We start from the raw sequence: 22225 nt of genomic DNA, 5'->3' as shown, positions 1-22225 counted from the left end.
AGAAATTTTCCTTTAATTTGAAAGCAATGATAAGGTCAATTGATTTAATTAAGCAGTATATGGTGACACCACTGATGTTCTGAATAGATGAATCGGTTGCTCTTGTCCACTCTGGAATAAAAGACGACAATTTGCTCCTATCAGGAAGAAAGCCTATGAAGCACTTCCTAACAATATCATAACTTAGCGATTTATAAATGTAGATAAACAGCAAAATTTATGATTGTATTTATCTGCATTTTATATATTGTTTTTAGCAAAAACTGAAACAAATATAACCTGTATTTTTTCTAGCCCAAATATACTTCAGGGCTGGAATTAGAGTCAGGATAAAAAGACCAAAATGAAAAAAGCAACACAAAAAGCCCACAATTAACTGTTTTAAAAAGGAAATCGCAGCCAAGTTCTCACCAGCTGCAAAACCATAAATGGACAGTGTATATTTGGATCAGCTGAACCCTTCCCTCTTCAGGGTAAATACAATGCTTACTTTCCATGGCCAGGTCTGCTTTTGTCCACTTTAAAACATGCTGTTGGTTTGTGAACAGGAAATTAAAAAGAAGGAGCAACAGCCCAAGCCTTACCCATGTACGCTGCCCAGTGAAGAGCTCTTCTGTCCTTTTTGTCAAAAGCATTGATATTTGCCCCCTTTGCTAAGAGCAAGTTCACCATCTAGAAGTAATAATAGCAAGTAAACCAACCCTGTAGATCACACACTCAACAGTTTATAACAAATCATTCTAACGATAAAGTTGGGATCACAAAATCCTACTTTTGAATGATAAATTTGTGAATTACACAAATACTGTTTGAAGCTCTGTGTATTAATGACATGGACCAGTGACGGCCAAAAGTAACCAGTTCTGTGCCCACAGAGGGGACTGAAAGCATGCAGGACGCTGCTACTCCAGTGTGCTTCAAATTCAGCTTGGCAAACGACCTGGAAGAGAAACAGGCCTGAAAGAGAAACATTGCTCTGAGTTTTTACTGTTAAGACCAAGGGGTTTTCTTATAGATTGGGACAAGATTCCTCCAGACCGCAAGGTAACAAACACTAAAATCTGCTTGATCCTTCAACAAGGAGTGTATATTTCTTGCCACACCATGGTGATTTTCATTAAGCTCCCATGTGCCCACGGCGGTGTGGACAGGCACCAGGCTGCTTTGCACATGACACTGGTGTTTTAGACAGCATGGCTAAGAGATAAAAAGCTGCTTTCCCCATTGCAAATCATCCAACATTAAATGTAAGAAAAATCAGGGAAAAAAAGAAAGGAAACTGAAAGGAAAACACATTCAATAACTGCCTTTTTCAGCAAAACAGTCTAAAATCATAAATTACAGAGCTGGATGATTGTCTTCCGCTTGTACACTGCTTTGCCACAGAGATCGGCTAGTAACAGCATATATGCAGTTATCATTTCTGATATACTCTGTCCAAAAGCTCAGGAGCTTCAGATTATGACAGTTAGACTCAAGCATTACTATCTCTTTCCTACAGTGCAGTATTTTAGAGGCCAAACACCACCATCATTTTACAGGAACTGCCATTCCTCTTCCTTCTTTTAATTACAGTACAGTTGATTAACTTTTGTTGACAGGAGCCTACTGTTCCAGTCTAAGAGTTTTATTCCATATCTAGATCTTCAGGTGAGGAACGGGCAAACGAGGATCCTTGTACCTGGATCTAAAGACGCTAGCAAAACCCTTTACATAGGGGCTTTATTTACAAAAATATGGTTTTTTCACCTAGAAACAGTAATTAGACTAGAAGGGTTTGCTTGTATAAGTAGAAAAAACAGAAGCACATTTTTGAGAAGACTAATTAGAAAAGCAGACCGACTGGATCTCACACAGCTGAACATTTCTTCAGGATGAAATAAATGCACCAGTTTTCCCTTCTTTCCATTCTGCTACTCTTATTTTTGCAGGCAGTCAAGCTCAAAAGAGCCAAGGACACACCTGAGTTGCCAGAGCTGGTGGCTCAGCCAGCCCTCACTTACACGCTGGCTCTACACAGGTACTTTCCAGCCACTGTCTCGTTTCTGCAGGTAGGAAACCTGTCGCACAGTTTGGAAAGCAGTTGAATGATAGGAATTGTGGGGGTCAGGGATACGGAGCTCAGTCTAGACCCAGCCACAGCAAGTCAACTGTTTGAACAGGGAAAATAAATAAATAATCCAATGACCAATTACGCTCTTAAAGAACTCACCTCGATGTGGCCATTCAGAGCTGCATGGTGCAATGCCGTCCTCCCCCCACGGTCAGAGACGTTGACGCTGCTTAGCATGGGGATGATGACTTCCGCACACTTCACTGCCTTGTTTGCAGCCGCCACGTGCAATGGTGTCTGCCAGTTCTTGTCCCGAGCATTGACATCGGCTGAGTGCTTAATCAATACTTGCACTGCTTCCTGCAACAGCAACACAGTTCTATCCATAACCAAGCAGTTCAAACAAACACATGGCCCACCTTCTTGACAGCTCAATCATACTACCTATGCATATCACTTATGCATATCAGACATGGCCAGGAGGAGGGAAGGAGAACAACATTTATCAAAACAACCTCCCAGGCTAGTGAAATGGTATTGTTGATTCCAATGCCAGTGTACACATCACCTTTGCTGTCATCTAGAGCAGTGTCCTCACAATCAAAATTTCCCAATTTGGTTTTAGGACATAAAAAGCTGCCTATGCAGAGAGCCCAACCTGTTCGGTTGATTAACCTTCAGTACCTCAGTCATCATAACTGTGTTCTCACTGAAGAAATGAATGTACTTATTTGAGCTCACTGTTACATTAATTATTTACAAAATGAAAAGCACATAATTTTGGACAGTAAAATCATAGCAAATTGCTCTAAGTTTTATTTATAAACAGGAAAAAGGAGAAAATAGAATATGTGAAAACAAAATTTTAGCTTTGCAAAAACATGAGAATCACAGGCAAGGGTTGATGCTCGTGTCCCCAAGTTAGCATTAGCATTCCTTCCCTCCCGGAGGGCTAAGCATAGGCCAAGGGTCTTCAATGAAACATCTATTCTGTCAGCCTGAGACCAAACAAAATCTTTTAAGGTTAATTTTGTTGGTTAAAAGTGAGTATTTCCCAGTGAGAAAATGTACTGTTCTCTCTTGAGAGACTGTCTCACTGGAGAATGCACGACCGCTCCTTTTCGGATTCTACTTATGCATCTGCCATTAGACAAGCCAGATGAAAAAACAAGTCTCTCTCAACATTACATTTTGTTTCTTCTTCCTTTTTTCCCCACAAACAAACAAAATACAAAAGAACCACTAGGACACAGTAGCATTCATGTAGCCTTGTCTGCTAATTACAACTCACAGCTGGTAAATGGAAGAGCCCTAGTCCTACACAGTACCTTACTCTTTTTCCATAAACCAAAAAGATTTCTGGTAAGCCCAGCTAAAATTATATTAATGAATAACAAACACATACAGTGTGTTTAAATAGCACTTTTGTATCTAGAATGGCCCAGGAGAGCGCCTGCAGTCTGTATCAACAGTACATCCATTACTAGGAGTTTTAGTTCTTTGTCCTCAACTGATCTCAGCAATTTCATTTTCTACAGCCATCTCACAAACCATCCTCTAACAGATTTGTTCCGTTAGTGACATTGCATCTCTTACAGCACCAATAATGATATATCACTGCTGATGTCTCAACAGGATTTTCTTTTTTAAATTACATGCCTACTATTTTAAAAGTCATTTAAATGTAATTCACTGGAAACCTACCCTGCTGGGACATGAAGTCAGCAGGAAAATTCATGCACTTTGACTCTTAATGAAGGAAAGAAAAAGTTAAAGGAGAATTTTCAAAAGTAAATAGTAAGGACTGAAAAGTAAGCTAAAAATATTTAGACTTTTTAAGAAAACATTTACACATTTTGTTTACATCTGCAAATTGGCTGCTCTATCAGATTTGGGATCAAAACACTAAAATCTTTATGGAGAAGTTTTAATGTTATTGCTTTTGAGAGCATGAGCTATCCCTTTTTATTAACAATTTCTACATGTGCATGCAGTCCACAGCTATGGTGTAAGCCTCTGTATCCACTGTCTCTAGCTATCCCAAGTTAACAGAGTGAAATCTCTTTACTTTTTCAAACCATATAAGGCTGAAAGCTGATACACCATTAACAACCCTGCCCAGACAACCCCGAGGGTTGTTCATTTGTAAATAAACATTTAAATCCCTAAAACCCATTTGAAAAATCATTAAGATGTAAGTAAAAATGTGTTCATGCTTTTAATCAATCTATAAAAGGGTGCAAGGAGACAGCTTCTGAATCCTGTGAAAGCTTCATAGTATAAGATTGATAATAAAAGTTAAAACTTGTAGGTGATCATTCAAAAAGCAACTGTGCTCGCAGGAACTTCAAAAACCACACTGAGTCCTACTGGTGAACTTCTGGACCATGAATTCATCTCCTACTATAAATGTGAACTATGAATTCACTTACTGCTATCTACTACTTTCACTATCACTTTAATCCTATTATATTGAAGCTGCACGTTTGTTAGCTTGTGTAATAAAGTAAAAGCAGCACTGAAAGAACCTCAAAACGCTGAATCTTGTTTCCAAATTATTACCAAAAGTAGCAATTATCATACAAATAACAAAGAAAAAAGACCAGGGGAAGAAAGCTTTGTGTGTTTATAAAATATATAGCAGACCATGAAAAGGCATCAAAGGCTGGTGCCTTGGCCTGCTGCCTCACTATTGCACCTGGGTACTCACTTTGAGGTAGCAGAACTGCCGGCACAATGGAAGACAGTTTCTCATTGTGCAATTGGCCTTCAGCTGACAAAGAGTTAAAGACGAGACACAAACCCACAGAAAGACATACATTTTCTGTTACGACTGTCACTGACAATAAAAATCATGTACTCTGGCACATCCAAAAAAAGAAACCAAGCACAATGCAATTCTCGCATCAGAATGATTGTGGCTGGTTTTTAAGGTTTAAGTCTGACCTTTGTTTTCCAACATGGCTTTTTGTATTTTGCCTCATTACAGCATTCATACTCTATCAGATATTCCTTTCAGAGGGTTTCAGCGCATGCCAGCAGCTGGGAAGCTCAGCCAGCAGCCAAACAATGCCCAAGTTCAGAAGCGAGCCCAGGATTCCTGCCTCCAGGCTTGGCAAGTGCTGGGACTTATTACGGAGGTGATTCGAGTCCATCAATCTCTGGAAGACAGCCACCCTCTGTCTCTTTTACAACGCCTCCCCTCATCTCCAGCAGCCAATTCGGTCTGCAGTTGGGCTCACTGTTATCTAAGTATTAGGAGGATAAAAGTATACAGGGCGGTCCAAAATGGAAAGCCAAGAATAATGGTGTAGCTGAAAACACAGTCATGCCTAAGCTGCATTTCTGATAGTTATTGCTGCTCCTTTTTGAGATAGCAACAGAAGTACAACATGATGCCAGAAGATTTCTAGTTGTCAAGTAGAAGAAATACGGGCTAACCCTCCTTTATACATTAATCAAATGCATTAACAGAAAACCTAATGGATGCCTTGAAATGCAATTAACCAAAACAAACTATGTGGTAATACGTGTTGGATCACATACACATCCACTCCCTTCCGGCACATGCACTGCGTGCATGCATCCATATGGATTTACTCCTTTTTATTTCACCACTTGAAGATGATGTGGCCACCACTGTGGACTCTATCCCACTTCAGTCCTGGTCACCCAATCCAGCTGATGGTTGCTCAATATGACTTGCTACAGTAATGTAAAGCATTCCACAAGGCGAAAATCAACCACATTAAGGCTCAAAAGTAGCTATAACTAACTCGTAAAAGCTGGCCTCCAGCTGCAATGCTAAAGGCCCTGCACACAGAAAATGCTTTCCCTGTTTGTGTCACCGTGCTACCTGCTACGGCTCTGAATGGTTTGCTTTTTCCCCCAGCATGTAGTTTATGTGCAAAAGCAGGGTAATTACATCTTACTCACTTCACTTCTTGAAGCAACTGCTCGATGGAGAGGAGTCAGCCACATATTGTCCTTGGCATTAACACGAGCGCCTGCAAGTAAAGAGCAGAGGTTACATCCATGCCTTGGGTGTGACATTGAAAGCCTTGCCCAACTGTTTCCTAGTAACAAGAGCTGAGCAGTGTGTGGTACTCTCAGCACTCCCCACGACTCTCCTGGCACCCTGTTCACCTTGGAAATGCATTTCCAGATCCTGGACAGACAGGAGCTGAAGCATGATTTGGAAAGAAAGGAACTGGACAGGGTGGACTATTATCAGAAATAGCTTTGTTTACAGGACACAAAAGAAGCAAGATTTTTTGTAGGGGATTACATATGTACGTATGTATGTACATGTATGTCTACGTATATGCATTATTTTAGATCAACTGATACAGTTGGGGAAAAAAGATAATTCTTTGCTCAGAGCACTGCTGCTGTCTGCAAACGTAAGGGAACAGAGCCTGAACAACTGAACAGAGCCTGAACAACCGTCTCTTGTTTCCAGCTCCATCAGGCAGACCATCAGGCAGGCTTCCCTGCTTTGCAAATCTTGCTGGGATCAAGAAAACAGGACCAGGAAATGCTCAGGTTGAGGAGGAAACTGGGCACTTACTCCCTCAGTTGCTGTGTGTATTATTCAGCAAACATCAGAAGAAGAGGGATGAAGGAGATTATCCGTTTGCCGTCTGTGCAGTTCAGCACTAATGTGCACTCCAACAAAGATAGCGGTGCAAGAGGATGGGTTTGGGGTGGCTTGCCAGAATAAAGAATAAAGGAAGACTATTTAACAACTACAGCAGTGTTGGCTGACTGCAGACAAAAAAAGGGATCCCGTACATTTGTGTGATAAAACAGATTTGTTTGAAAGAAATATTAAAGCTGTTCACTGATGTGATAGCCCAGAAAGGAAATCTAGTGAGAAGGACTAAAGAAACTAATTTTAAAAAGGGCTTAACCTGAAAATGTTGTACCTCTCAGGTCTGCATGTAGCAGTACTAGTCTGAGAAGACTAGCACACACAGAAAAATTTTAGAGAAGCACAAGCGTCATGCACATAGCCTGGATGAGCCTCTGAGCTTCATGAACAAAAGGATTCTTAAGCTTCATTTTGCACCATAACTTAAGTGCATACAAAAGCCTGTAATTAATAAATTGCACTCTCTGAATCAGAAGTACTTTAAGAGAGGTGTTTCTCAGGAATATTAAGGTGCTTGCCTCTGAATCACAGTGGTTACTGGGAATTGTGCTAGATAATCAGAGAATAAACAAGTTATTTCATATTTCCACAAGCTGGGATATAATTTTTTGGCTGCAAGAAAAAGAAAGCCATTTTCACAACTATTGCAACAATTAGAGGCAATCGTCCCAACTCACCTCAGAACGTGGTACGTGGTGGTACAAAGTGGTGGTACAATCTGCCCTCTGCAAAAACACCCTTCAGAAGAGATAACAGTTTCAAAGAGTTTTCTAATGAATCTGTCTAAGCAAGGAAGCTGTTAACTTCTTTTGTCTTCATGAGAAGGCCATTATGGTTGATATACATTAATATCCTGCCCTTTGCCTGCACTGCCCGAGGCTCTAGAGACACCTAAGGCAACAACTTCCTCCACCATCAGGAAGCTGACAGACAGGACTCCATGGCACCTTGTACTGATTTGGCCTGGTAGGGGTCTTGGGGATGCAAATTGCCTAGATGAATTCCTAATGACTGCCACCAAATACCTCTTTTTGGGTTTAGAAATTTATTTTCTATTTGCCTTTTTTTTTTGCCTTATGTTCTTAACTAAGGTTTCTTTTGGTTTATTTCTACCCATTCACTAACTCCTACAAGCAGATGGTTGCAAATCAGAAAGGCTTATGTGTGGAGTAGCAAAGTGTGACAAACATATCATTCCTCAGTATTCAACAACTCCGGTGGTGAATATGGTGAATTGGCGAATATGAAGATGATTAGAAAACCTAGGGAAGTGTCTCTGTCAGTAGCTATTCATGCCTTTCACTGATCCACTTACCCTTTGAGAAACTGAAATAGTTGCCAAGAAAACAGCTAAAGAAAATAATAAAAGCAAAACAATACCAGTATAAATAAAATAATACACGGCGTGCTATCAGCCTTTTCTTCCTCAGCTGTTTTCCACATCCCTTTACCTCTTTGTGCTTTGGGGCTCTTTATGTGACAAAGTGAAATTGCTCTTACATATCTAATTCAATGCATCGGCTGAATACATTTGTGATTTCTGTTTTGAAAGAGCTGCACAATTCAGCTGTTGCCTCTTACAGGAGCCGCTGTTGTCCATTAACTGAGGTGCACATTTTCTGAAGAGACATTTCAAAATGTTTCCCTCTGTACTGCATATTTCCTTCACCAAAATTCAACTTCCAGGTTCCCAGCAGTTCCTTGCAGGCAACAGTTAATGACAATGAAAAAACTTCACCCGCACTGATGCACTCCTTCAGGGACAGAAAATATCTGCCATTTTAAAGGAGATCAAGCAGAGGCACCTGGGGAGCAATGTTCATGTTTTCAAAGGTGTCCTCTACGCTTAAGGAACGTGAACGTCCATCCTGTGACAGCCCAGGGGACAGCTCTTTGAAAGCACTGAGAAACACAGAAATCCAACTCTAAAGACTAAGTTCTCTACAACATGCTAAGGCAGCTAAAATGAGCTGTGTCCAAAAATCAGAAGCTTACATTTTCAAGTCCATCCCACAACACTTCCTCAAAGTCACCCAGAAATTCAGTGCCCCTCTCTTCACTCTGGACCAAGTACCTTAACCAAGTTTCAATGCACTTCCTACAATACTCCGTGAATTAACCTGGGTATTTATAAGGACAAAGAGGGCTGATAACACACTCAAATTGGTGTATATGGTGTCCACAGTACAATCTTCCTTGAAAAGATAAGCTGCTTTAAAGATTTCCCTTAACATCCTTTCAGGTAGCCACAGCACCCACCCACCCCACAAAATATCCACTTAAAAAAAACCCTGTCCAGAAAAAAGCACCATCCTCTGCACTCTGCCCTCAGAAGGACTCGTACCCGTGGGCCTGAAGGAAAGGCTTGGCTGTTGGATTTGCTCTGTGAGGCTGAAGTAGACAACATAACATATAACATTACAGATAAAATCAACAGAGAGGAAACTTTCTGTAATCCACTCTTCTTTAATAAGGCTGTTTTGTAATCTTTGCCATCTTTCACTCTCAAATTTTTCTGCCAAAAGAGGAAATAAATCTGAAATTGTCTCTGTTCTTTTGAGATCCGAAACAAACAACCCAATGCTGGCTTTCAGGAATAAAGTTAACATCTCTTTATCCTAACCAAAGTACAATTTTCCATCCAGCAGATCTGCTGGATGGTCTCTAATAAACCTAGATTCTGCAGTCTAAATCTCTGAAATTAGGGATGGTCAATGGAGGAAGGAAACTCTACTCTTTAACCTATTAATGACATTATTAATGTGCACCTTCCCAACTCCTGCTATGAGACACAGCAATAGACACACAAAAATACAAGGAACCCACAACATGAGAGCAACACAACACCGTGCCAGAAGTGAACACAGGAACTGAACATCTACATGGCAGAAACAGGAGGTTAGGCAGGATCTCCTCCGAGGCAAGTCCGAGTCACTTGCTAGGGAGGGAAATGGCCTGGGGATCCCACCAGGTGAGATCCCACAGGTCCTGGGTCACTCATGAGGGAGAGAGGAGATAGTCCTGGGACATCCTCCAAACTTTCACCCAAAAGGGATACTCCTAATCCCCAAGGACAGGAGTCTCAAAGCCGTGGGGAAGGCAGAGAGAAGGCTGCCCCTCCAACCCACCTATTCTTTAGCCTGCCATAAAAGAGGAAGCCCTGACTGTGTGTTTAGGTTACATAGCACTCTCCCCTGCTGCCTACACAACAGGGATGGCCCAGAACCTGCTGCACATGTGACAGTCTCGCTTCCAAATCTGTGTGGCAGAGCTTACCAGGAACCCTTCCAAAGCATGCTGGGGTTTGTCCTTTTCCTCAGTTATTGTGCAATTTATGAAGGATGGATGTCAATATTGCATGCACACCCCCAGTGCACAAACTTCTTGCCGAGAAGCTCCGAGCCTTCTGAAGTAGTACGGCATGGTAATATTGCCAAGATCGCAAGTTCCTTGGTGGGATACAAGGGGTAAGGGACCGAGCTCAAACATTATGTCCTTGGGCACCAGCTCAAAGACCAGGACGGGGAGAGGCACTGTCACAAATGAGAATGGAGCTTGTATTTGCCCAGACAATTCTTCTTGCACATCCATGACTGTATCATCATACAGGGCTTCATTTATGTGAGATGGTTACCCTGGTCCTCCTTCTTGACAGAAAGAAGGTAAAGGAAAAGTGCTCAAAGCTCCCTGCTTTCATGTAGCCTGGAAAAACAAAACCACACAGCACATTTCCCCAGTGTGAACCATATGATTATGGATCAGACCTTTGAGCTGGTGTAAATCTACCTATCTCTGACATTTAATGGGCTGGGGTGATTCATACCAGTTGAGGGATCTGGCACTCTCTCTCCTGTATCAATTCCAAACAGACGCCATTTCAGTGGTTACCTAGAAAGTAATTTCTGGTCTGCCTCCATCCACCTGGGCAGATGTTTTATTCATTAGACACTACATTTATTTGTGCTGCCACCAGTCCACGGGCCACAAATCTCAGAATATTTCATGTAACTTCTCTCCTGAGCCCTGTACAAAATGCAATGGGTTGCTACTCCTCCTAGCTTCTACTCATGCTAAGAATATTATTGTTTGAAGCCAACAGCAAGCATTTTTGTGCTTTCTCTCTGTGAAAACACCTTCTCATTTTAAGTCAGACAACAAAGTTTTTCTGCTTATGTAACTAAATTTTATGATCAGATTAATCTTATGATACACTTCTACTAATATAGTTTACTGAATGAAGAGGTGAAGCAAAGGGAAGATGCTGCTGTTGTCTTTGGAGCCTAGTTCACGGAGAGATCACAGTAACAAAGAGGTATTTATAATAACTCATAAATCTGCTCCTCCAAACCTCATAAACCTCCAGACCTGCTCTTAGATACAAGTACTGATGCTCATCATGAGTAATGATACTTCAGAGACTGAAGGACAATGAATTGGTAAAATATGCAACACAAGATCAATTTTGACTCATGCTGAGCTAGTTAGGAAAGATCCAGACAGTTCCTGCAGACTGAACCCCAGCACAGTCCCACTGACACAAAGTCCCATTTTTAAAAGCCCACATTATAAGTTTTTCACACTCACTTGGACGTATAAAAAAACACCAAGATATATCACCTGCATTTTATGCTGTTGACCCGACAAACCCTATAGCCCGTGGATGACATTTTGGCAGTGAGCTGCTGGAACTAAGTGTCCCAGAAGAACACTAGAAAGTCTCCTTCCCTCATTAGGAATGTGATAGAAAACAAGAATGTTCACCAGGACACTTTTTGATGCTATTGGGATTCAGGGGAGAAATGGGCAGAACAGCTTCACCTTTCTCTTTATGTGGATATTGCCTATGCTGTTACTTGCAAAACTTGAAAAAAGACTTTGCTCCTCCAGTCTTCTTACACCACAATGGAACAAGAGTATGTGACAGTCAACACACACTGCAAGAACACATGCACAGATGAAGTTTATTAACTCTTATCTCCCAGTGAAGAAAATCATGTTTGCATTTAGCGTATTGAAAACCCACCCAAGCATAACCTGTCAGTTCATTTAAATCATTCTTCTGGCATCAGGGTTAGAGCAGAAAGCTCTGATGTATGTCCAACTAGTTACCCTCATTAAGCAATTAGACAACTCAAAATGCCCCCAAAAACGTACAGACGAAACACATAGCTACAGCAAATTGAATTCTCATTTTCTGCCTTCTCCCGGTGTGGTTAGGCTGGTAAATCCAAAGAAATACATTTGTGCACTCTGCACGCACCTGTTAGCAGCCTGATCTGACTTTGAAATTGGCTGATGCTCGAAGCAGGGGGCTGAATCAGGTAACCATTAGAAATCCCTTCCAGTCTGAATTATTCTAGGATTCGAGGCTGGAAATTAGAAGGTGCCTTGCAATCACAGAACTGATAGTTCTGAAATAACTTTCTAAAAAAAATATGCAACTTGTTTAAAGCAGCAGTCTAATAATTTGTGAAACCAATCATATAGCAAGGTTGCTTGCAAGACATTTGTACTATAAGATTCCTTTCAATCCCACATTCTTTAACCCCCATAAGCTTTACCCTTACAGTTCTCCAGTCTAGAAAACACCGCCTTAGAAATCTGCAAGCACATACAGGAGTTTGCCATGAATTATGTGTAATTCTTGAGAGATATCTGCTTTATGCTTTGTTCTGACATATTTTGATCATGGGTTTTGTCTCTATAACAGTTTGGAAATATTTTTTGATTTTTTGTTTAGATACATCCTACTGCACAGTTTCTATTCTCCAAATCAACTTCCCAACTCTTAGAATCATGTTTCTAATGTAAATACCATTTACAATTCATTCAAACTCATTCATAACTTTTTTGCTATTATTCCATAATGATTTTTGCTTACCAGGAATTCTTGGCTTGAACTCCAGGACGTGAGCCCACATTTCAAATATGTACTTCAGCAAGCTTCTGAATCCGCAAATATTGTCAGTTTGAATGCTTTAGAAGTTTTTAAAAACTAGTTGCTTTGGTTATTAATTCCACTCAGTCACAGTGCACCAAATTTAAATATATTTTCTCAGCTTGCAATAACTGCAACCAGCTCTATGAAACTCAGAAACAGGCACTGCCCAAAGCTCACTCATATATGCTTTGCTGAGTATTCCTTGTAGCTTTAAAATTAGCTAATTTACCAGTTTAATAACAGTGAGGGGCACTACCTTACCTGACAAAATGAGAAGCTCAATGATGTCTGCATCCCCCAGGAATGACGCAACATGAAGAGGAGTTCGTTTCTCAGCATCCTACAAAACCAGAGATTGTCCAGTTATAAAACATGGTCAATAACTGCAAGCGTTAGTGTTAACATCTTTGGGTCTCTTTCGGAAACATTTTCCACTCTAAGTATTGCAGCAACATAATTCAGACGCTTCTGGACATCAGACTTTGTAATGCAGTTTGCATCAGCAATATAACACCAGACTTTTCAGAAGGATATCTCTGGAGAATGGTTTGGAACCACACACAAGGACAAGATGCAGTCCTCTTAGTCTACAAAGGTTCTTGTACACCATTTAGCCTGCTTGTCTACAGCAGCCCAAAATGGGCTTGTACACCTTGATCGACCTTTAAACTCATAAAAAAAATATTACCAGTCAGGTCTGTATCTTTAAAGTCAGAAGAATTGCTAATAATCATATATACAACTTCTGAAATACATCTACTTTCATTTGATTTCTGTAATTTTCAGCCTGAGGGAGTCACATTTTCAAGATTTTCTTTCCTAACTTCAAGAAGTGTAAATACAGTGTTTACAAAAGCCCCTTTCTTTTATGCTTTATTCACATGATTCCAGAACATAGGCCTTTAACAGAAACTGCTAAACATTGTAATATGGGCAACAAAAATCACAACAACTGCTAATACTGCTAATCGTGCTCTTTGACCCCTGTTTCCAGTCCTAAATGTATTTCATTTTGGTTTCTTAACCACTAATACAAAAAAATTCTAAGAGACTTATCAATCAACCTTAGTAAATTATAACCTACCAGCATTAAATACTATAAGCTGGTAACAGATTCAACACTTCCTGCAAATGATACCAACACAGAAACCCTACCGGTATTTATACTCTCTCCCTGAAACATATCTCTGAGCCTGTCAAGTAAAATATCATTTTTAACGTGCCCAAGAGGTCATCAACCGCAAGCTATTTTGGACTATCTTCAAAGTATGCTATAAATGTGGACAAATCAGTGCAGCAGAACCATTTGTCATCTAAATGCTGAAAATTGTTTTCCAGCACTGCGAGACACAGAGCCACTGGTCACCAGAATAAGTTACATTTAATTTTTATATTTGCATGTTTTTTCAAACATACATGATGTATGTAGTCCTCCTGCTGCAGTGGGTTTTGATCTTACATAACTGGCATGCACTTAATACACTCAAAAGACAGATTACCTGACACCCTGGTTGTCACAGGTCAGAATGAAAGATATCTTACAGAACTTCACCTCCTCATGTGGTAGGCAAATTAAAACAATATTAAGCAGCGTCCGCTCAGGAACCGAAATCACAAGCTGGATTCTCTCATACGCTCAGTTCCTAAAACATAATCCGCCACAGACTAGCTTTCACAGGCTACATCAGTGCATACGAGACCTTTCATAAGTATTACTTCATATTACCTATCCTAAGGCTATCCATGGCAAAAAAAAATATGCTAAGACTGATTGAACATTTGTACAAAAATAGAATCGGTTTTATTTATTTTTTTAGCTCCTTCATTTTAATGCATGAATCTCTCTTTAGCACAATGCAGTATTTGTAATAGCTATCATACCTGTCAGTGATAAATTTTGAGGCAGCTTCTTGCAACACAGCCAAGTTTGGCAACAGAACAGAGTAGTTTGAAGTTGAATGCTAACTATACAAGACCAAGCAATTTTCTCTATCAAGGAACCAAGGCTATTCAGTGCTTTATTGATTATAAGCAATATTTTATACTAAACTGTAAATCTGATGGAAATTTGATAATAGAGGGAGGAAAGGACATGAAACAGAATTTTTATCCTTCTGTAACAGGGATAACTCTCTGTAAGTATTCTCAGCTTTCACTTTTTAAAATCAATGCAAAATCCTATCAATTTAAGTGAGAATCAAGTCTTCAGAGAAAGATGGGTTTAGTCATGGAACTGAATTTAAGCTTAATTTCTCCAAGAGGAAAAAACCCTAAAATGTCCCCATTTATCACAACCAGGCACAAATCAGAGTTCACCTTCACATGAAGTAGCAGATGACAAACCCCGATGCGTGGTACAGAAAACTAAAAACACACAAAAGAACCCTACAGGCAACATTTTCAGGAGTTTGGCAGGGAGAAGTCCATACACAACGTCTGCAGTTGAGCAACTCAACAGAGGAACACCCTTAAGTTCCTGTTTATGCTCAGCACAAGGCTGACACAGAAACAGAGGAACTGAGGCATCTGCCTATCTGTCCAACCACACTCCTTGCGTCCTCCTCAAAGCCGTGTACCGCTTCAGCAAGACTTAAATAGCTCACCGGCTCTGCGTCTGGCCCGCGCACTAACATCTATTCAGCTACAGATGTCCTTGGGGCATGACGGTAGTAAAAGGAGTACAAATAAGTAAACCAATAATGATCTAAACACTGAAGGCTACAAACAGAGAGAGAGGAATAAAAAGAAAATTTGTCATTTCAGGGCAAGGTTTGGCAGTACCCCAAACCCAAACATACATTATCAAGGCAAGGAAAGGAGGTGGGGAGAAGAAATTATAACAGGATTACAAATAGCATTAAGACAAATAATCAGACCTACTTCAAGTGCAGTTCTCAGAGGAACAAAAGGTCAGTAAGAGACAGTAGATAAGCTAAACAATGGCTAGAAAATCATGCTGAGATGAGATAAACACTGTATTAGTGACATATTAGTTCACAGAAAAGATGATGCTGCAGCTTATATGCATTTTATAAAAATGCTGCATTTTATAATAATATATATTATCTGTACACTTTTTTTTTTAAAGTACAGATAAAGAAAACTAACAATTTAACAAACAGGCAATCGAGGACAGAAGGCCTCAGCAAGAAAAACACTCAACACATGCTTAAACTATTCAAATGACCACAGTGACACTGATAAGGCCCTTCACAGGCTTAAAGTTAGGCTAGTCCTTAAGTGCTTTATTGGATCAGAGCCTTAGAGCACATGAAGATTAGCAGAACAGTGGCTCAGATGAATCATATCAGCATATGTAAAATATTCAGGCACATTAAGAAAAAGGCCAACAGTTTCTCCTCAACAAAGCCTACATCTCAAACTGCAGTTGTTCAGATCCAAAGATGTTTGCGACAGAGTTAATTACTATTAAAATATAAGTGCAACTGCCACAGAAAATAAATGTCTGTATCCTCTTTATGTCACCAAACTGCCCCAGCAGCCAATAGGAATAGTTCAGCACAGACAGAGTTCATGCACCACAGAAACCGAGTTAATGAAGTTCAGTTGGTAACAAGTGTTTGGATTCCCACCACCTTCAAGTGGCCAGCATCCGCCTGGGTGGCAGAAGAAACTAACTATATTAGAGGCACATGAATGGCTACAGCTTCCATTGATACAAGTCTAACCAAAACAATAACAGAAACAAACCTCCTGCTCATTAACTCCATTTACTGTTGTTACATCTGAGCACACCTTATTTAAATAGCACAAAGTAGCTGCTACCATTAAAAACCCAAACATTCACATACAACATGACTTCAGGAAAACTAAATATTGGGAACTGGTTAGGAACTACTGAAGAGGCTAAAAGCAAATGAGCAGCTACTTCTTGGGCTATTTACAACCCTTCAGAGCCAAAAGCTGATGCTGTACAAAGAAAATCTCTGCCGCTTCAGGATTTCCTCCCTCTCACAGATTCTTTTGTTAAAGCCTGTAATTCACAAAGCAAATCGAAATGCTTAACTGTGAGCACCAGCTGGGAGGTGAAAGTCAAGCTGTGTAAGTTATGCCTGGTGCTCTTTCTTCTGCTATTACCAAGCACCGAAGTTTCCGTCTGAAAATGCAGACCCCAGTTCCAGCACCTCTCATCCCCACGCTCTTCAGTTTAGTCTCAGAAACAAAGATTTTTCTGGGCTGAGTCTTTAATTGCCAAGTGCCCATGAGGTGGGAGAGGCAAATACTTTGATCTTCTAGAGACAAGGAAAATTACCGTCACTCTCCCATCCCATCTAACATTTTCCTCCCATGAGGCTGACAGTAGCTTTCATGCAAGAAAAAGTAACTTTTAAAATTAATTATTAATCCTAGATTGAGACTGTAGAAACTGTTATCCTAATTAATGGAAATATTTTAATGTTTATAGCAGAGAGTGTCCAATGTACGGCTCAAAAGACAGACTTAAATAACTCTTCCATTTTTATAAACACAATATTGACTTTGGGGGGGGTGATGGTGTGGGAGGATACATCACTGAGTTGAGAGGAAAAGCAGATTTAGAAAATTCAGGTATTTCAGGCTGACATTGCTGCATTTAAAGAAAATAAAGCAGTTACAGCCAAACACTGCCATGAGCTTTTAATGGCCTATACACCCTTAATTGTCTGAAACATTTTGAGGACACTGATAACATGAGTCACCAGCACAGATATATATAACTTAGTATCCACTAGTATACTAGAATGCTGTACAAAGCAACTCAGAATATTTCAGACTCTCAGTAAACTCCAGCAGAATCTCCTTCACAGTTCAAACATCTTCTTTATAAAATATGAAAAATTGTTTTTATTTTCAAAAAGAAAAAATACTTATTCTAAATAAAAGTCACGCTGGTTACCTTGCATCGCAAACATCAATGCATTTTCATATTCAATTTCCTTACATAACTTTCCACTTAAATTAACAGCATATGAAACAGCACTACTGGAGGCTAAATACCCACTGAAAACACAGCTATTACCTAGCACCAAACTGTCATACTGTGTCAAAGCAGAAGCCTTCCAAAGTTCTTGACTAAATCCTCCAGAAGACTTTCCAGCACAGCAGAACTACATCTAGAAGAGAAGCATTTACTTCCAGGATAGTTTTATTCTCCTGCAAGACTCCACAGTGCCAAAAAGAAAATCATCACTCCTTGGATGACAGCAGAGATGAGGATCTGGTTCTCAATACCTCATTATGGTCTCTCTTAGTCTCAAGTCAAACATGTCCCTCCAAACTGAAGGACAAGCTGTTTTTCACATTAGCTATCCCAAGCATGCAAAGCCTTTCAGACTCACAATCCTAAACGTGTGCACACTTGTACCCTCAAGCACTCACACCACCTCAAAAAGCATGCTTAGTAATGTTATAGACATATATATAACTTTTGTGTTCGTGTGAAGTCCTGGATAAAGCCTGAATCCTCCTAACAAAGGCAGTCCTGCAAATCTATGCCTTACAAGTAGGATAATGAGAAAAAGAAGTAATAAACAGCATACATCCATGTCTCTCCATAAGGACTTCCTTCTTGCTCTCCTTATCCTGTAATAAACCACTCTCTAAATACACGGTCCTGCAGGTAAGACCTTGCAATCTCTGCTGGTGCCACTGCCCCTTTCTCTGCAGACTTCCTCTCCAGCTAGAAAGAGGCAGGCGATGCCCAGGATCACTACACCTCCACAGGGCTCGAGCCCATCCCCAGCCCGGCCCATCAGGAGTTACTGCAGCCCACCTAGATCAGCTGGCTCTGCTTTAACAAAAAAAGCCAAATTCAGCTAAACCATTACCACCTTCTAACCTATCTCATTTTGGCAGAAGTGGGTGGGGGAGCATTTGCACAAGCAGCTCTTGACACCGACGAGCAGTGAGAAGCAGCAGCTTTTCCAGCTGGCAAAGCATTGAGCAAAGAGGCTAAGAGGATCAAGCCCAGAAGGCCGTATCAGCAATCATGTCCCAACAGCAGAAACAGAAGCAACTAAGTTTTGGGAAAGCAGATGTTGCCTTCAACAATCTCACTGGTGGGGTGAAGGTGCGTATTATTTACTTTCCCAAAAATATCAATGCAATAGAAGATATTCTGGGAACATCACAGTTTTGCATACGTTTTGGGTTTTAGGGTTCTATCCAAGAGAAAACACAAAATTAGGGGATAAAGAGTAAAAACGGAGGGAAAGAAATATCTGGTTTGGCTTGCAAACATCGCATTAGTTATGGTGAAGAATACTGGAAGCTGGTTTTGCCTTTTTTATTTGAATATTTTGAAGAGAAACTAAACTGGAAGACTCAGATGAACATGGAAATTTGACAGGAAGGACGTTGGTTTAGTAGAAAAGCATGACATCGCAAATAAGAACTGGACTCTGCAGACGTAGGGCACTGCACAGCTGCATGTATTACGAATCCCAGCTAACCAGGGGTTACCACTGGATCCAGAATAATCCCTAGATTCTGGGGGTCATTTCCTCACACTCTTCCCGAAGTAAAAATAGCACCCCAAAAAATCCCCACCTACACAAACATAGCACTATCACCCTGATATTTCTAAATGTATCAAACGGCAAGTGTAGAGGATGTCTACCTGAAACTAATCTGGTGGTCCGGATGGTCCAACCCAATATCCCAAATGCCCCGGGAAAACAGGCTTCTGAACATTGCCCACAGGCAGACCACATTTCCCACGGAAATAGTGCGTATTCAGTACTCAGTGGTAGGGAATCACTCACCGCCAGCCAAGTATGCCCATGCCCTAAGGGTGCAAAGGTAGCATCACGTTCCCCCAGAGCATAGCTAGGGACTGGAGAGGTCAAAGTGACAATTACGGTGGCGGAATGAACTAAAACCACACTTCTAAGCCAAACAGTTACAACTTTCACTTTGTTGCAAAATAGAAGTCACAATTACAGTAGCATCCAAAACATAGCCATTTCCATCAACACACACTTCCTGGCTTGGAAAGATACTAATTATTTTACCAGACAAAAAAAAGTAACCTCCTAAACTTCTGATCTGCTCTAAACTCTTTCCTCTGAGATTAATTTTCTCTTAGGAAGTATGCATATACATCCCTAATTGTGCATACTTTCTCCATGTGCTTTTTTCTTCTGCCTTCCAAATACCTCTCTTGCTGCAGATTCCAAAAAACAATTATTAAAACTTCAGAAATCCCCAAAGCTTGCTGCAAAACCAGAGTTTTATTTTGTTTCCCTGTCCTACCTACATTTGAACTATTCCAATATTAACACAGCTAACCAAAATGATCAACAAAGGCCAAATCGCTGCCAAACAGTGTCAGAGTTTCCTCTCACGTGAGCAACCAAGCACTAGAGAAACACTAACATGGAAGTAATTAAAAACACCCTTAAAATAGAAACATAAGCAGGCGGTGCCAATTGCCAGCTCACAGCAGAAGGGGGGAAAATGCTATCTTTTGATCTTTCTTTAGTGACATTTTAAGCATTTGACACTTGTCTGCAATCACTACCCAGAACACAATCTTCAGAACTCGTGTTGACCGGTATTTTTCTAATTACTCCAAAGAACAGCTTTGGGTTTTGCTCCTGACAAAATAGCTGTTCAGGCAAAGCATTCTTGGATGGACTTTTAGCATCTTAAACTGAATTCTGGGCAAGACGATTCAAGTTCAGTGGCTTTTTCTATTAATTACTCATCTCTAAAATACATATTCTTCATTTAATATCTCACCTGTCAGTTGAGAGCATCTCCCTAGCAACCATCACTACCACACTTGCAGCCAAAGGTTTTAAAAACATTTGAGAAGCCTACAAGAACCTTGTACAGGAACTGCTATTTTGAAAAAACAACATGAAATACATGAAATTTTGGTTGGTTGGTTTTAGTTTTTTTCTTTGGTTTTTTAAGACCACCAGGGAAAACAAATAAGGAGGAAACTCAAGGGAGATGATGCTTCAAGGAAGCACTTTTAGGAACTTATTTCAAGAAAACAAACAGGTACTGATAAACAAAGGGAAAGCCTAACGTCAAGGTCGTCTTTGATCAGATTCCCCATTTGAAACAGCTGCAAGGTTTTCCTTCCACTTGACAGTGAACAGAGTGGAGCACCGGTTAACCAGATCTGTAGGATCACTTCTCCAGTTCCTTTCTGCAGCTCTGACCAGGTGGTTGGACCTCACTGCCTGCAAAAGCTGCGGTGCCAAGACTACACCAGACAAACTGCTGGAGTTAGCTATGAATAAACTGATGGCTTTATGTCAGAGAAAGACGTGAAGTAAAAGGAAGGTTAATTCAAAAGCCCAGGAAACACCTGTAAATCACCATTCTGTTTCTGCTTTATATTCTCACCACTTTCAGATGTCACAGATTGTAGTCAGGACTGGAAGAGTTCATTTTTAACAGTACAGATTTAAGTTAAAATCAAAGAGGGGAAAAAAAAACCCAACTTCTGCAAAAAGACCAAGTTCAAATTGAGGGGGTTTTTCACTGCCAAAATACTTAACTACTACTTGTTTACAGCTGCTTACCATTGTTCTGGCTAGAATAAGCCAATCTGCAGAACAGTAATTCCTTTGTGGGCAAATCGTGGCCAAGATACTGCTTCCTTACTCTGACTGCTGAGATCTATAGTGAAGGCTTTATTTCAAGTACAGTCAAATGCTGAATAACAGCTCCTGATCTGCAAAGACTCTTCATAAGAGGAAACTCTACAGAGAGTAAAAATATGCAGCTTTCAGCTGTTTTCATTCATTTTCTCAGTAAGAGAGAAAACAATGTCCCTGACTGACCTGCACATTTGGAATAATTACCATACACTTAGAAAATCTAAAGTCACCTGCTGGAGTTAATTATATTTCAGACTACTAATTAGGATTCCACTGAAGCCCCAGATCTCTAACTTCCAAATCATTTCCATTCTGTTACATGTTAATTACTAAGGACATGATTAATACCGTCATTGCAACAGTTTGTAAGCGTGGTGCTTACATATCACAGGCACATAACATGCCAAGTCACATACCAAGGCATTGACATCCTCGGTTTTGTAGATCAACATCCGTATCTCTTCTGGATCGCCACTGAAAATCGCTTGGACCAGTGGTGGCTGGAAAAACAAAACAGAAGAAGCAGCATTACAGGTTTGTTTGTTTTCTGTTTAAAAGGAGAGCATATCATTCCTGCTAACATTTACTAATGCTACCCACAGACATTGTATGACCCCAGTAACAGATCACCAAGAGTATCTCATCAGTAAGAACTATCAGTTTCCTTGAGGATAAACTGAAATCATGAGTATGTTTGTATGTATAATGAGCATGTGTGTGCACAAACAGGGACCCCCATTAGAACGGCAACTTTTGTCAACAACACGCGATTAGCCCAGATGTTCTCCTTGGCATGTAAGGGGAAAACTAATTACATCAGATATTGCTGCATACTTGCTGTTGGCACAGATTAATGGTCATGCAATACACATTTAGAAACAGAACATTATGCAGATAATGAATTTCTGGGCAATTACTAAACATCTTGTATCTTTTTACTGAATAAATAAGCAATGAGC

The 22225-nt window shown here is 40.3% G+C and overlaps 1 protein-coding gene across 1 annotated transcript in view; it reads right to left on the bottom strand.

Annotated features, from left to right (window-relative positions):
* The window catches only part of ANKRD44 (ankyrin repeat domain 44), a 74998-nt gene extending 53265 nt beyond the window's left edge, over positions 1 to 21733 (bottom strand). The window contains exons 1-5 of the mRNA XM_059820517.1: positions 21683 to 21733; positions 12910 to 12988; positions 5990 to 6060; positions 2213 to 2413; positions 585 to 672 (exon numbers count right to left, since the gene is read on the bottom strand). Coding sequence (XP_059676500.1) covers positions 585 to 672; positions 2213 to 2413; positions 5990 to 6060; positions 12910 to 12988; positions 21683 to 21718 — 475 coding nt within the window. The 5' untranslated portion in view covers positions 21719 to 21733. The remainder of the gene's footprint in view (positions 1 to 584; positions 673 to 2212; positions 2414 to 5989; positions 6061 to 12909; positions 12989 to 21682) is intronic.
* Between the last annotated feature and the right edge of the window lie 492 nt (positions 21734 to 22225).

Source organism: Gavia stellata, chromosome 8, assembly GCF_030936135.1.
Source record: "Gavia stellata isolate bGavSte3 chromosome 8, bGavSte3.hap2, whole genome shotgun sequence".
NCBI lineage: Eukaryota > Metazoa > Chordata > Aves > Gaviiformes > Gaviidae > Gavia > Gavia stellata.
Note: the sequence above shows the minus strand (reverse complement) of the source record. Positions and strands in the feature narration are given on the sequence as shown.